The 15,648-nt window shown below is 51.9% G+C and overlaps 1 protein-coding gene across 1 annotated transcript; it reads left to right on the top strand.

The window, feature by feature from the left end:
- The first annotated feature begins 1,940 nt into the window (after positions 1 to 1,940).
- On the top strand, positions 1,941 to 15,585 carry Otop3 (otopetrin 3). Its single transcript, XM_034507235.2, has 7 exons — positions 1,941 to 2,038; positions 6,027 to 6,440; positions 6,541 to 6,677; positions 7,392 to 7,450; positions 7,675 to 7,793; positions 12,240 to 13,054; positions 14,268 to 15,585. Exons 1-7 carry the CDS (start codon positions 2,020 to 2,022, stop codon positions 14,436 to 14,438), a joined length of 1,734 nt encoding a protein of 577 aa, XP_034363126.1. The 5' UTR covers positions 1,941 to 2,019; the 3' UTR covers positions 14,439 to 15,585.
- Positions 15,586 to 15,648: the final 63 nt, after the last annotated feature.

Genomic DNA, 15,648 nt, shown 5'->3' with positions numbered 1-15,648 from the left:
CTGCAAACAGTCATGAGCCACCATGTGGGCCCTCTGGAAGAACAGCCAGTGTCTTAACTGCTGAGCCATCTCTCCAGCACCCATCATTTAAGACAGGGTTCCTCCTGTTCCTCCTCCTGGCCCTTGTGTTACAAGTGTGCCACACACCCAGCTTCCCATGTGCTGCCAGAGAGCCCAGCTCAGGCCTTCACACCTATGTGGCAATCCTCTGATGACAGCTCTCTCCCCAGCCCTCGATTTTTTTTTTTTTTTTTAATGAGCAGCAGAGACTTTTGTGGTTGTTTGTGTTTGATTGATACATAGCAATTGTGGCATTTTTAGAACTGAGTACTGGCATGTCGGCCACCTCAGACGGAGACTGCTGTCTCTCCTTGCTGTTGAGAAATACACAATGGATTGCTGCCAGCCATTGTTAGCCTCCCGTGCTGTAGAATCACAGGAGGTAATCCTCCTGCCCAACTGAGCCTAACCCCATGAACCCAAAGCAGCAGACATTTTTTTTCTTCAAAGCATCTCAGGAATGTCAGGGTCATGAGTAAAGACAGGAACTCACTATAGGAACAAGCAGGAGCTCCCAGCTTAAAAGAAGCTGGGACAGTCTTACCTTCAGGGCCTCTTCTTACTTACTCAGCTTGGGGTCCTTAAGGACCCTTTCCAAAGCCACAAGACATCTGCACTGCTTCAGCTGCGTGCAGAGACAGAGGAAGACGGGAGGAACACAGAAAGTGAGAGGGTTAAAGCTGGTTTTGTGTTACATTGAGGGTTTTGTTTGTTTGTTTGTTTTTGACAGAGTCTTATGGAGTCCAGCTAGCCTCTAACTCCTTATGTAGCCAAGGATATCCTTTAACTCCAGATGGTCATACCCCACCCAAGTACTGGGGGTCACAAGTGTGCACTGCTAAGCTTGTTTTGTTTATTTTAATTTTTATTATATTTTAATGTAGGATGTGTGTGTGTGTGTGTGTGTGTGTGTGTGTTCACCTGCTGAAGTGTACCAGCGGAAGTCAAAGGACAATCTGCAGAATCAATTCTCTCCCTTCATCTTACAGGTCCCAGGGATGGAACCTAGGTTATCAGGCTTTTCAAGTGCCTTTACCCACTGAGCACAGGCACCAGCCAGTTTGGTTTGTGTGTGTGTGTGTGTGTGTGTGTGTGTGTGTGTGTGTGTGAGAGAGAGAGAGAGAGAGAGAGAGAGAGAGAGAGAGAGAGAGAGAGAGAGTGTTGAATGGAGGCCTCACAGTCAGAGGGGAGGGAGAGCCAGGTGGGAGTGATCACATTTAGGGGTGAGAACAGGAGACATCAGAAGAAAGCAGGCCTGGCTTCTGTCATCAGCAAGAGGTCCATGGTCTGTGGGGCTGTAAAGACTGAGGATGGTGGGCATGTGAGGCAGAGAGGGAAGGGGGCCAAGAAGGGGAGGACCTGAGAAGATCCTAAGGACTACCTCCTCCCACTCTGACCCCCAAATTTTAATCCCATCTCCCACCTTGGGTGTCTTCCACCCCAACTTCAGTTTTGATGTAAGACAAGGAGATGATTCTGAGAAGCCGCTTTGGTGCTCGGTCAGCTAAACAGAGTGTAGAAAATATGCGACCTGGACGGGGAGAGGAGAGGTTGCCATTCACTGCTCAGCCGCCACAGGCAAGTATGGCCTGAAGCCAGCAAGCTCTCTGTGAGGACCTGACAAGGCATTCCCGTCCCATTTTGGGGGCTGCCCCCACCCAGACCCCGCAGCTGGTGTCTGCCACGCCTCCTGCCACGCCCTCCCGTCTATTTGCCTCGTCATTGGCTTCCTGACTTGTGCCCGAGCCCCCGACGGAGTAATTAACGAGGGATTAATGAGATTCCCAATGTCAACAGAAAAATCGATGGGCCTTGGAGCCCGAGCGGCGGCTGCGCAGTCTCGCGGGGGGGTGGGGTGGGGGGAAGGAAAGGGCGTCGAGGCATCTGTCCCAGGGCACCTGGAACCTTACCAGGACAGAGGATCCGCGCTGCAACCCAAGCGGTGGGGAGCCCGCGACCATGGCATCGCAGACTTCAGGTAGGGTTCCTTAGCTCGAGCTAGGACCCCCTCTCCCCTAGCTCCCGGGGGCAGCTGACTGAACCTTCCTTGGAAGCCCATTCTCACTCACTGCTCCAAAATGGGGTTCATGAGCCGGGCGCTGCAAGAATTGGACAAGGCAGAGTGAGTGGGGCGACCCTAGGCTGTCCCCCCTGTATCACGCACCTCAACTCTGGCTCTGCGCCCACATCCTCCTTCCCATCTCTCTCCTGGTTTCAATGGTCCTCACAGCTCAAAGAGGGTGCCCAGGCCTGAACGAAGCCAGAAACCTGGATATATGGTTGGTTAAAAGAATACAGTACTCAGGCTATTAAACAAAATCCCGAAGTTCCCCTGCCAGCACTCCGCAGCCTCCCTCAGAGCTGGCCCTGTGCTACCGGTCCCGTGGCCCCGACGATTCGATTCGTTCGTCTTCTTTCGTTGGCGGCCTCTGAACGCGACCCATAAACCAGTTTGGTGTCTAGGACTTTCCGTGAATTGATGTCGTGCCAAGAGGCGTGCCAAGGGTGGCAGAGTTCTAGTTGGTTCCGAGCGCATTCGTTGTAGCTCTTTTTTTTTCTGGACCCCTTAATGCCCACCCTAACACCTTGCCTAGCATTGAACCGTACTTGCCCCCTTGAAAACCGCTGGTGGAGCACTGAACCGCCGAACCACCGCCATGAGAACAGGGGAAACCATCTGAAGGGAGAGGATCTGAAACTGTTCTCCAGGGTCTCCACACCTCCCACTCCCAAGGCAATCTGAGCGAAAACTCCAACCCTTTAGTCCCTCTAGGATCTTGATCTATAGGAAAGTTTACACGCTTCTACCAGGCATGGCTCTGTACGATCATGCATCAAATCACTAAAATCTGACAAAACTCCTGAGGGTAGGTAGGTATCATGTATGCAGTCTTTTATTTATTCATTCAATAACTTGTAGGGCTGGAGATGCAGCTCAGCGGTACTGCACCGGGCTAACTTTCACAGGGCTCCGGGAAAGGGGGCGGGAGGGGGGGGGAGCGGAGAGCCAGAGGAGTGTGAGGGAGTGAGGCTTACGGAGCACCAGGCACCACTGTTCTATAGATGCTCACTCATTTCACGGATGGACTGATGGATGGAGGATCCAGACTACAAAAACCAGGTAGCTTAGCCAAGATCACAGAGATGCTAAATGCCATCTGGGCTCTTGATCAGTAGGGGGAGGGGAAGAAAGGACAGATTTGTGAAGAGGGTGAGGTGGAGCCACCAGGGCGGGCAGAGAAGGAGCAGGGAGGTGTCCTGGGAGTTTTACCTTGCTCAACTTGGATGAGAGATGTAAAAGATAACCACCCGGAGCACCTCCACGGCTGCAGAAAGATGGAAAGGGTTAATGGGCAGGGTCTCTGTCCGCAGCTCTGGTGCTGAAATCCCCCAGGAACAGCCAAAGTCCAGGGCATGCATTTGGTGGGCTTTAAGGCTGTACAAGACTTGGAGAGGTGAATGGAACAGGACCTCATCTCTTCCCAGAGGAGCCCCAGATCTCGAGAGGACCAGCCCATGATGGTGCACACTCACGCTTAGCAGAGGGGTGGCCCACCAAGGTAGCCATGAGTCTGCTTGGGCAGAGGGAAGGCTTCCCCATGATGAAGCTGGGTGAGAATCATTGGTGGCAGTGGACAGACAAGAGAGAAAGGACAGCAGAAGGAGCCAAGAGACCACGTGGAAAACATAGAACCTTCTATCTGGGTTTGAATGGATATGAGGACCCTGGGGTGTGGCCAGGGGCTGGACAGGGAGGAGGTAGGCTTGGCCCATGGATGACAACATGGACTAGCAAAGGAGAGAAAGTTGCTTTTAAAATCTTGAAAAGGATCCAAAGTTTAGTTCTTCACTGTCCCACAGAATGGGAGGTATCAGTTCTCAGTATCACCCAGGGAGCATGTGGAGAAATGGGCCCAAGAGGCTGTGGTTAGGGCCAGTGTGGTGAGGGTCTCCTAGGAGGGTCTTGAGCAGTGATTCTCAACTCGTGGGTCATGAATCCTTTGGAAGGTGTTGAATGACCCTTTCACAGGGGTCGCCTAAGACCATCCAAAAACCCAGATATTTACATTAGGACTCATAACAGCAACAGAATCACAGTCATGAAATCGCAACGCAAGTAATTTTATGGTAGGGGATCACAACATGGGGAACTGTATTTAAGAGTGGCTGTATCAGGAAGGTTGAAAACCACTGGCTGGCCGGGCGGTGGTGGCACACACCTTTAATCCCAGCACACACCTTTAATCCCAGCACTTGGGAGGCAAAGGCAGGTGGATTTCTGAGTTCTAGGCCAGCCTGGTCTACAGAGTGAGTTCCAGGACAGCCAGGGCTACACAGAGAAACCCTGTCTCTAAAAAAGAAAAAAAAGAAAGAAAGAAAGAAAAAGGAAACCACTGGTCTTGAGGAACAAGCAAAACAAAGCTCCATTAATGAAGACAGAGTATACTGGACAATGCTATGAGCAAGGGATACTGGGATTGGTAAGCAAAGACCCTCACCCACCCTGAAGGACCAGCTAGAGTCACCAAAGAGCAAGAGGGTGGGAATCTTAGAGAAAGGCTGGGGTCGAGTGCAAAAATAGGGAGGTGAGTAGTGCAGGGGCATTCTGGGAACTACAGCAGGAGGCTGCAGCACAGGGGGAGAGAGCAGCAGGGTCTGAGGCTGTGCTGCTTGGGAGGTAGGTGAAGGCAGGAGCAGGAAGCAGCGGTGGAACAGGAGCCAGTGTTCCTTGAACATCCTGTACACCAGGCTCTCCTTAACACACAGTCTCGTTTCACTCAGAAAGGCCCCATAAGTCTTGGACTTTATACTGAGGGCAACTGGCTGTCTTTGCAGGACTCTCATTAGGGGACAGACACCCTGATCAGGAAGGCCAGCCTAGGAGAGAGCAGATAGGCTCCAGTCTAAAGTAATGGCTGATCTGAGAAGCCAGGGAGGCATAGAAGTACAGATATGTATAATCTCAGCACATGGGAGGCAGAGGCAGGAACATTGAGCATTCAAGGCCAGCTTGGGCTACAGAGCCAGTCTGTAAAAAAAAAAAAGAAAAGAAAAGAAAGCTAGTAAGAGGGAAACCAAGAGGGAAAGAAAGAGGGATGAAGGGAGAAAGGCAGGTAGGATGAAAGCTGGAATGGACAGGATTGAGGTCTGGTGGGATGCAGAGTCTGGACAGAAACAAGGACGAAGCTCAGCTCACTGCTGGGAGATGTGCACACAGAAGCTCCTGATATTGTCAAGTGCATGGCATTCGTGCTGATCCTTACCCATCCTGTACACATGGCAGACATTACAAGTCGACCACAGAGCTTTTCTTCCACCTATAAGAAGTTTTAAGATAAATTTAATTATAGTGGTTTTTTTTTTTTTAATTTAAGAACACTGAAGCTGGAGGAAACTCCTCCAATCCTTTCATCCCTCCCCAGGAAGAAACTCTCTTGTGAACAGTAGGTGTCATCTAGACCTTGCCAGCATCTATGGACACTCCATAATAGAGTATTATTCCAGACCACAGAATTCTTTCCCGCTAAGCCCAGACTCAACCTCAGGATCCTACTCAATAGAACACCTTGGTTGATCACACCCCTCTGGGTTTCACACTGACTTTTCCTGGTAAAAAGCCCCAGCTCTGAAAAAGACCCAGTGACTGGGCAGTATTCAAGTGACCCTCATTGCCTGGGTAAAACATCATCCCACTTTAGAACGAGGCATTTGAGTTGAGAAATGAGTTGGCCCGGTCATGGGTGGGGAGGGAGAAGTGGCCCTCGGTGTATACAAAGTAACCAATTCTTTATGATCATGGGCGGCAGGAAGGGTTTCTGTATATCTCCTGGTCTGTATCAACCTTAGGTCCCATAAGGTATACGGGGAGCTCCAGTGTCCCAACTAGAGAGGCTCCGTCAGAGCTGGGCTGGATTCCAACCCAGGTCCCCTTGCCAGCCGATCTATTTACTCTCTCTCCTCTCCAGCCCCTGCTGAACCTGCACCCAAGTCTTCTTCAGAAGCAGAGACCACGGAGGCAGCATCTACCTATGACCAAACAGACGTGGAGACCAAGCACACGGGGCCCCCATGCCCCCCAAAGCAGAAGTCCTGGCTGGCCCGTCATTTCTCCCTGCTGTTGCGGAGAGACCGACAGGCCCAGAAGGCCGGGCAGCTCTTCTCGGGGCTCCTGGCCGTCAATGTGGTATTCCTGGGTGGGGCTTTTATCTGTAGCATGATCTTCAACAGGGTGGCTGTGACTCTGGGGGACGTGTGGATCCTGCTGGCCGCACTGAAGGTCCTCTCCCTGTTGTGGTTTCTCTACTACACGGTGGGTACCACACGGAAGCCGCACGCAGTGCTGTACCGTGATCCACACGCAGGACCCATTTGGGTGAGGGGTGAGTACTCAGTGCTAGGTGGGTGGAGAGGGCTGGGGGCGTGGAAACCCTGCCCTCTGAGCGGGTGTCTATCCCCATGTGCCCCGTCTTTCTCGGCCAGTCTCCCTGGTGCTCTTCGGCAGCTGTACCGTCTGCCTGAACATATTTCGAATGGGTTACGATGTGAGTCACATTCACTGCAAGTCAGAAGTGGAACTCATCTTCCCAGCCATTGAGATCGTCTTCATGATTATCCAGGTGATGGGTCTCTCACGCCCCCATACCTCCGAGGACACACATACCACCCAGCCTATACTAAAGCCAGGCCCCAGGGTGTAGACACACATCAATCACAACCCACCTCCATGGATCCACACCCCCACATGCTCCTCTGCACACATGTACCTCCACACATACCTGTCTGTCATTTGGAGACACCTATGAACACACTTGACTGTGTGTGCCTGCATACACTTAAACCCAGCTCCCAGATGTCCCTGCTGCTCTCTCTGAGTCTCTGCTGTGCTACAGGCACCTCATCCTCCCTTCTCTGGCCAAAGAGATATCTCCTCCTCCTCAAGCAGTAATAATTGAATCCCTTTTCATAGCCGAGGGAACTACAGTTTCCACCACACAGTGAAAGAAAATGGCCGTTTGGCAGTAGTAGCGTACACCTTTAATCCCAGCACTTGGGAGGCAGAGGCAGGCAGATTTCTGAGTTCAAGGACAGCCTGGTCTATAGAGTGAGTTCCAGGACAGCCAGGGCTACACAGAGAAACCCTGTCTCAAAAAACAAAACAAAAAGAAAATGGCCAAGCCAGGATTCCAACCCAGGCTTCCTTACAGGATCTTCCATTACACACACACACACACACACACACACACACACACACACACACACACAAACTGAGGTATCTCCCCTTGGTACCACCACATCACTAGTGCCTGGGCTCAAGGCCCTGTCTCTTTCAGACGTGGGTGCTCTGGAGACACTGTAAGGACTGTGTTCAGGTGCAGACCAACTTCACCAGGTAAGATGTCCCTCTGGATGAAGTCTCCCAGGGTTGTTTCCACCTCTCTCCAGTTTCCCCAGACAGGAAGAACCTGAAGCTGTGGGTTAGTGTGGGCTGCATTCCAAATGACCCCTAAGGGCTCCTGGAATCCTGCCTGAGTGGTCACCCCAATGGGAGTGGGGGGTGAGGCTTGATCCCTGGGAGCTATTCAGGCTGTGAGCAGACTGTGGCCCTTCCTCCAGGTGTGGGCTCATGCTGACTCTGGCCACAAACCTGCTGATGTGGGTTTTGGCTGTGACCAATGACTCCATGCACCGTGAGATTGAGGCTGAGCTCGACGCCCTCATGGAAAAGTTCTCAGGTACAAAGGGGACCAGAACTTCCCCTATCAAATCACATTTTTGTGTGTGTGCATACACACACACACACAGAGTGGGGGGGGGGGGAGTTATGAAGTTGTGAACACACTCAAAACCAGGTCATTGTTAAACAGAAATGTGTGAGCTGTGGAGATGGCTCAGACTATAACGTGCTTGTCACACAAGCACAGAGACCTGAGTTTGGTCCCTTGGAGCCCACATTTGAAAAGCTACGCAGAGCCAGACATGGTGGTGCACACCTTTAATCCCAGCACTTGGGAGGTAGAGGCAGGCAAATTTGTGTGAGTTCAAGGCCAGCTTAGTCTACATAGTGAGTTCCAAGCCAGCTAGGGCAGATGGCCTAACAGATCAATCTGGGACAGCCTGGCCCAGCTGAACTGTAGGCCAATGAGAGACTGTCTCAAAAAAATAAAAAATAAAAAGCATATACTTCCTAAGGGATGACACCAGTTGGGTGTCTTCTGGTCTCTATTTGCTTGTACACACACACACACACACACACACACACACACACACTCAGTTCCCATGTCAATGGTCCCCTTCATGCTCCATCAGAAACTGGTTACCTCTTGTACAATCCCTGCAGCCATGTTGCTGTTAGCAAGCCAGCCACTAATCCTGGTTGAGTTGGTCACTGAGAAGTCTTTCAGGCATGCATCCAACCCATGGTATTTGTATTTACTTGTAAGAGACTAAAAAGCCCTTGGGCTGAAAGGAGGGCTGTCCTAATGCAATCTTAGTATCTAAACATACAGGGAGGGAGAGGAGACTGTGGGTAGAAAAACACTCCCTAGATTATCCCACCCAGCCAATCCTGAACCTGTATAGTGCACCCTTAAAGCAACATCCCATAAATCCACATGAGGAGCTTGCAGTCTGTGGGATTCAGCCACACCTTTGTGTCTGCCCCACCCACAGGTGGCACTATGACCTGTGTGCACTAGCATTCACACACCCTGGGCATGAATCACGGCATGCCTGCATGTGTGTGTGGCCATCCATCACCTTCTGTTTGTACTTTGCACAAAATGTGCAAAGAGGGAGCTTTAGTCAGTGACACCATGGAGTGTGTGTGTGTGTGTGTGTGTGTGTGTGTGTGTGTGTGTCTGTGGCTGGGGTTAGTCAGTGACAACATGAATGTGTGTGTGTGTGTGTGTGTGTGTGTGTGTGTGTGTGTCTGGTGTTAGTCAGTGACATCATGGATGTGTGTGTGTGTGTGTGTGTGTGTGTGTGTGTGTGTGTGGCTAGAGGTTGGAACAGCCCCTTTCATGTTCAGCAAGCACTCTAACACTGAGCCACACCCACAGCACCAATTACTATTGCTGGATTCCAGAGGCTCAGTGGCCAGTCAGTTTAGCTAAAACAGTAAACTGCAGGTTCAGTGGGAGACCATGTCTCAAAACATTAGGTGGAAAAACAATTAAGGAAGACAAACATCAAGCCTACACACACACGCACACGCACACGCGTAGGGAGTATGACAGCACACACACATGCCACATGCATGTGCACACACACATCAAATATACAATATAGCTGATTACATTTTTTGAGACAGGGTCTTACTTAGCCAAGGCTGACCCCAACTTCCCGATCCTTCTCCCTTAACTTCCCAAGTGTTGGCTTTACAGGTGTGAGATTTTTTTTTTCGAGTTTAAATTCTTGTTTGTTGTTTTGCAGTATAGAGGCTCAAACTCAGGGCCCTAAGTAAGTTCTTTATAGCAGAGCCACATTCCTAACTCTGGGATTTCTGAGATAGAGTTTAGTTTTGCAGCCCAGGCTGGCCTTGAACTTGAGATCCTTTTGTGTGGGGCTATTAGCTTGTGCGTGCAGTCGTGGGTCCTGTTGGACAGAGTTGTGGATCCCGTGTATCTGCCCAGGCTCAGGGAGACAGAAGCTCTGGAATTTGACTGAGTTCACTCCATGCGCACAGGTCGGACACTGAGGGGCTCCACCCGCCCGGGCGTAGAAAGGTCTCAGCAGGAAGTCCTTCGGAGGCAGGGCTCCTGAGTAGGGGTCTCTGGGCCTAGGCAGCTGACCTGGAGGCCAGTGGTCTCTGTCCTTGGGCTCCCAGACGCCACCGGGAGCCACGGAAGAACTGAGATGCTAGGGCATACGGGCTGGATGTGCCCACAGCCGAGAGAAATGAGGGGGAGAGAAGCCCCAACAGCGCCCAGTGTGTCGGAGATGGCAGAAAAGTCCTCAGCAGGAGATTAAGCGGTGGCTCGGTAGTCTAAGGCCCCCTCCACAATTCTCCAGGGCAGGTCCCAAAGACAGGAAAAAGACCATAGTTTTAAAAGGTTTACTGTCATGGAGGAAAGTGGATGAATCTGGTTGGTTCCTCCCCCCTCCCCCTGGCCCCCCTCTCTCAGGGCAGACCTGAGTTAAATAGGGAGGGAGGAGGGAAGAGGGAGGAGGGTCTGGGAAGGAATGTTTAATAGGCTACACCCTCTGACCTTTAGGTATCTCATTAATATGGAAATCTCTTGAGGCTGAGCCCTCTACCTGTGTTGGGTGACACAAACCTCTCTGTGGGAGGGGCTGTAGAGGGCTGAAGCTAAGTGAAAGGAACCAAGGGCCCAGGAGCAAAGCCGAACACCTTCCATCCCATTAGGGTCCGGGGTTCGAGGCCTGTGCTCAACCAGGTGCCCAGCTGCCTCTCACAGCCCACAGCCCCACACTTCTGCTCTGGTATCTCAAAATTGCAGATGTGTGTCATCATGCCTGGCATTTTGGTTAAGATTCTAATTTGCTTAGTAATTTATTTTATTCTGTTACGTGTTTTTTTGTGTGGCTATGTGTGTGAAGGGGTCTGTGCACATGTGTGTGGATGTCTTATGAGGCAAAAGGGCATTTGATCCCTTAGAACTGGAGTTACAGGTTACTGGAGCATCTGATGTGGGTGCTGGGAACTGAACCTGGGTCCTCTGTGTGGGAACCACTGAGCCATTTCTCCAACCTCCTCCTGCTAAGGTTTTTTTCTCCTCTTCCTCTTCCTCCTCCTCCCCCTCCCCTCTTCCTCCCCCTCCCCTCTTCTTCCTCCTCCTCCCCTTCCCCTCTTTTTCTTCCTCTTCCTCTTCCCCCTCCCCTCCTCCTCCTCTTCCTCCTCCCCTTCCCCTCTTCCTTCTCCTCCCCCTCCCCTCTCCTTCCTCCTCCTCCCCTTCCCCTCTTCCCCTTCCTCTTCCTCTTCCTCTTCCTCCTCCTCTTCCCCTTCCCCTCGTCCTCCCCCTCCTCTTCTTCCTCCTTCTCCTCCTCCTTCTTCTCCTCCTTCTTCTAGAATAGCTGTCTTAGTTAGGGTTTCTTTTATATTTTAATTTTTTTATTCACTTCACATCATGACCACAATCCCCCCCGTTTCCTTTTTATGTTACTTTTAAAAAAATTATTTATTTATGTATATGATGTACATTTGCACACCAGGAGAGGGCATTGGATCACATGAGACTACAGTAATAGACGCTTATGAGCCATCAAGTGGATGATGGGAATTGAACCCAGGACCTCTTAAAGAACAGGCACTGCTCTTAACCACTGAGCCATCTCTCCTGCTCACAAGTTTCTATTGCTGTGAAGAGACACCATGACAAGGTGACTCTCATAAAGGAAAACATTTCACGGGGGCTGGCTTACAGTCACAGAGGTTCAGTCCATTGTCATCATGGTGGGAAACATGGCAGCACCCAGGCAGACATGGTGCTGGAGAAGGAGCTGAGAGTTCTGCATCTTCATCCAAAAGCAGCAGAAGGGGACTGTGTATCACACTAGGTGTAGCTTGAGCATAGAACACTCAAAGCCCACCCCCAGGTGACAGACTTCCTCCAACAAGACCACACCACGTAACAGAGCCACTCCTTTTGGCAAAGCATTCAAACACATGGTTCTATGGGCACCATACCTACTTAAACCACCACAGTGACCTTAAGGTTCTTCATTTGCTTCCCAGCAGTGGCACTTAGCTCCTTCCCTCTCCCCTGCTTTTCCTAAAACTGGATGTATAGCCCAGACTGTGACTTGGATTCAGCTCAATGCCCCCACTGACTCCATGCACTTATCCAGAGGGGCTGCCTTCTGATTACCCTAGTATGGGCTACTGGGGTTGGTCGCTGCATTCAGGTGTGGCAGTCTGATTTCTTATTGCAAAGGTTGGGTTTGGTTTGCCAGCCGCACAATATATGGAGACAATGCTTGGCCTCAGGGACAGCATGGCTGAAATGCCTTATGGAAGTTTGACACCTAGAGTCTTTGTATCCCTTGTAAAATAGTAATCACTTTATGACTCCCGATCTCTACATGCCAGCTTCAGATGTTTCCACATCTGCCTGGGTCCTGTCCAAATCCAGTATGCTCCAGGAGTGGGTGAGAGTGATTGGAAGCACTAAGCAAGACCTGCCTGAGACACTGTCTCTTCCTACCCCATCTCCTCTCAGGTAATGGGACCAACACTTGCATGTGCCTCAACGCCACAGTGTGCGAGGTCTTCCGGAAGGGCTACCTGATGCTCTACCCCTTCAGCACTGAGTACTGCCTCATCTGCTGTGCTGTGCTCTTCGTCATGTGGAAGAACGTAGGCCGCAGCCTGGCAGCCCACTTGGGTGCCCATCCCAACAGACCACCCTTTCGCTTGCACGGGGCCATCTTTGGGCCCCTGCTGGGCCTTTTGGCACTGGTGGCTGGCGTATGCGTCTTTGTGCTTTTCCAGATCGAAGCGAGTGGCCCTGACATAGCCCGCCAGTACTTCACCCTCTACTATGCATTCTATGCGGCCGTGCTGCCCACCATGAGCCTGGCATGCCTGGCAGGCACAGCCATCCACGGGCTGGAGGAGCGCGAACTGGATACACTCAAAAACCCTACACGCAGCCTGGATGTGGTGCTGCTGATGGGCGCCGCACTGGGCCAGATGGGCATTGCCTACTTCTCCATCGTGGCTATCGTGGCCACCCAGCCACATGAGTTACTCAACCAGCTCATCCTGGCCTACTCACTGCTGCTTATTGTGCAGCACATCACTCAGAATCTCTTCATCATCGAGGGCCTGCACCGCCGCCCCCTCTGGGAGCCTGTGGTGTCGAGTGTGATGGAGAAGCAGAACACTGAGCTACCCCGCAGAGGCTCCCTGCGGGAGCTGGGTCAGGATCTACGGAGAGCCTCAAGGGCCTACATCTACTCCTTCAGCCACCTCAACTGGAAACGGAGGATGCTCAAGGAGATCTCTCTCTTCCTCATCCTCTGCAACATTACAGTGAGTGTCTGGGCAGAAGGCCGTGGGGCGTGGGCGTGGTGTATAGGGGCGTGGTCCCGGTCATGGTGTGTGGGCGTAGTGTGTAGGGGCGTGGTCCCGGTCCCGGTGTGTGGGCATGGTCTGTGAACATGATGTGTGGATCCAGAGCCCCTGATTTAAGAAGTCGCTCTTCTCTTTCCAACTACCTTTATGTTTCTTGAAAGCCAGGAGTATCTCCGGCAGCTCCCTGCAAGCTGCCTGGCACAAATTAATCGGCTCTGCACATAGCAAAGTGCCCTTTACAAATGTGTGAGATTCTGACTTGCAGACTAGACAGGGGAAATGACAGGGGGCTGGTTAGAAAATGACCACTGAACTCTTCATCCATTGGATTTGGCCAAAGGGGCAGCCCAGAATTACTTGTTTTCTATTAATTCCTAGTAGAAGAGGTTGCATTGATCTCTTAGCTTCTGGTGGCTGCTAAATCACGGACCCCTGGCCCCTTCCCTCCAAAAGACAGGCAGTGTTACTGCCCATCCCCCCTTGACAGACTGAAGCGTATGTTTCTGATCAGTCCCCACTCTCACAGCTTGTAAGTGGCAACCACGGGACAACTCAGGGTTGTTTAGCTCCAACACTCTAAAAGTACTGGAAACACATTCTAGATGTGAAACAGCTGGTCCATACAGAGACGTGATAAATTGGCTTTAAGCTGTATCAAGAGTTCAGAGCCGGAAGTATGGGTCCCAAGAGCCAGGGCAGGTTTTTCAGGGAGGTTGATAAGGTTGATCTGGGTTTTGGAAAATGGGTAGAATTCTCACAGGTGGGCAGGAGATGATGCAGATGGCTGTATAGGAGATGATGCAGATGGCTGTAACTAGGGAAATAGTAAAGCCCTAGCTCCTGGCCTCGGACGCAAACAGTCCATCTTGGCAGCACAGATTGCTAGCTGGGAGGTTCTGCCAAGTACCATGTAGAGAGGCAGCCCTCTGGGGCTCAGCCTGGCCTCAGGTAAGCCAAGGTGGCCAAGGCCCTCTGTGTCAGGGACTGAGAAAGACTCTTGACTGCGAACTTGCCCCTGCAAGGCCCAGGATGATGACATGGGTGTAGTGGTGCAGGAATTGCTGGTTCTAACTCAGCTTCCCCTGAGCTGAGCATCTTAGGATTTGGGAGCCCCCGTCTCTCACCCAGCAGCCTCCTTCCCCCACTGCCCCCACCCTCTCTCTCTCCCCAGTTGTGGATGATGCCTGCCTTCGGCATACACCCAGAGTTTGAGAATGGGCTGGAGAAGGAGTTTTATGGCTACAGGACCTGGTTCACCATTGTTAACTTCGGCCTGCCTCTGGGGGTCTTCTACCGCATGCACTCTGTCGGGGGACTGGTGGAGGTCTACCTGGGGGCCTGAGTGCCCAAGGAACCCAGCCACAGCAGAATCCCCAAAGTGCCAAGGCAGAAAAAGAAACATGGAATGAGCATCTGGGCAAGACACATCACATGAAACCTGCCTGGGGTTCGCAAAGCGACCCCCTCCTCAACCTGACTGAGAGGAGAGGACACTGCCTGATGCTCAAAACCAAGGACGGGGCTTGGAAACAGCCTATGTAGTCAGGGATGTGCCCCAGGTGGCTGCCGAAGGCTGTGAGTGTCAGGATGAAATTGTGGAGGCTGGGGGCTGGCAGAGGTTGAGTCCTTCTGTGGAATATCCTAGAAGCTCAGAACTCCACCTGGGAGCTCAGAACCCAGCACCCCAAGCTTGGCAGGCAGCCCTGTCCCTCTCCCCACACACCCAGTCTTCTAATGAGCTCATTCATTAGCTGCCAGGCAGGACCCAACAGCTCTTTCCTGCTTCCATAAACCCTGTTTGCTTGATCGATTCATTTGGCCTTTGTGGCATTTGTTCCTAAGGACAGAACTGCCACTCTAGGTGTGGTGAGGAGAGTCCTCTCAAGCAAGACAATCCCGTTCCTCAGCCAGGAGTGGTCTACCCCAGATAATCTCTGTCTCATTTATGGACAAGCAGGGAGAGATGGGTCTGGGCTTGTATAACCCTGACCTCTACCCTTCACCAGTACTGTCTCTTGGAACAGAGTCTCAGAGGCATTTCTGCAACTGGCTCACTATGAGTGGTCACTGTGGCCTCTGCCTGCCAGTGCCCAGGCCTGCCTGGTCCTCCGAGCCACTGGGTGAGGCAGGAAGGTGAGCAAGCAGGCAACACCAGCACTCCATCCCTCTCTGAGCCCAGAACAAATATGTCCAAGGTGAGGCCCAATGAGTGTGGCCCTGGCCCTGCAGCCAAGGCTCTGCCCTTCCCAGAATTCCCCTGCTCCTGTGAAACCACACACTGTCAACTCCAGGGGTGATAACCCAGGTCTCCTCAACACTGGTCCTGACTACTTGAGGCTGTGCAAAGAACTTAGGCTTTTGGCCTCTCCTGTGTGGGCTTTTCTTTGGGTAATGGCAGCCAAATGCTGGGGGACAGAGCACAGTCCTGCGTGCGTGCGCACGTGTGCGCACACACACACACACACACACATTGCCAAAATGACAGATGATGGCTCAGTGATGGGGCAAGAGCCCTCCAGAGATGATCTCTGGGGTATAGAGTCTCCAGCTAC

Source organism: Arvicanthis niloticus, chromosome 6, assembly GCF_011762505.2.
Source record: "Arvicanthis niloticus isolate mArvNil1 chromosome 6, mArvNil1.pat.X, whole genome shotgun sequence".
Taxonomy (NCBI): domain Eukaryota; kingdom Metazoa; phylum Chordata; class Mammalia; order Rodentia; family Muridae; genus Arvicanthis; species Arvicanthis niloticus.
Note: the sequence above shows the minus strand (reverse complement) of the source record. Positions and strands in the feature narration are given on the sequence as shown.

What these genes read in the sequence shown, in the direction of transcription:
- Otop3 (XM_034507235.2), top strand. An exon ending in AGGACCCATTTGGGTGAGGG is followed by an intron (nt 6,441 to 6,540) that starts GTGAGTACTCAG and finishes TTTCTCGGCCAG; the next exon opens with TCTCCCTGGTGCTCTTCGGC. An exon ending in CCTCATGGAAAAGTTCTCAG is followed by an intron (nt 7,794 to 12,239) that starts GTACAAAGGGGA and finishes ATCTCCTCTCAG; the next exon opens with GTAATGGGACCAACACTTGC.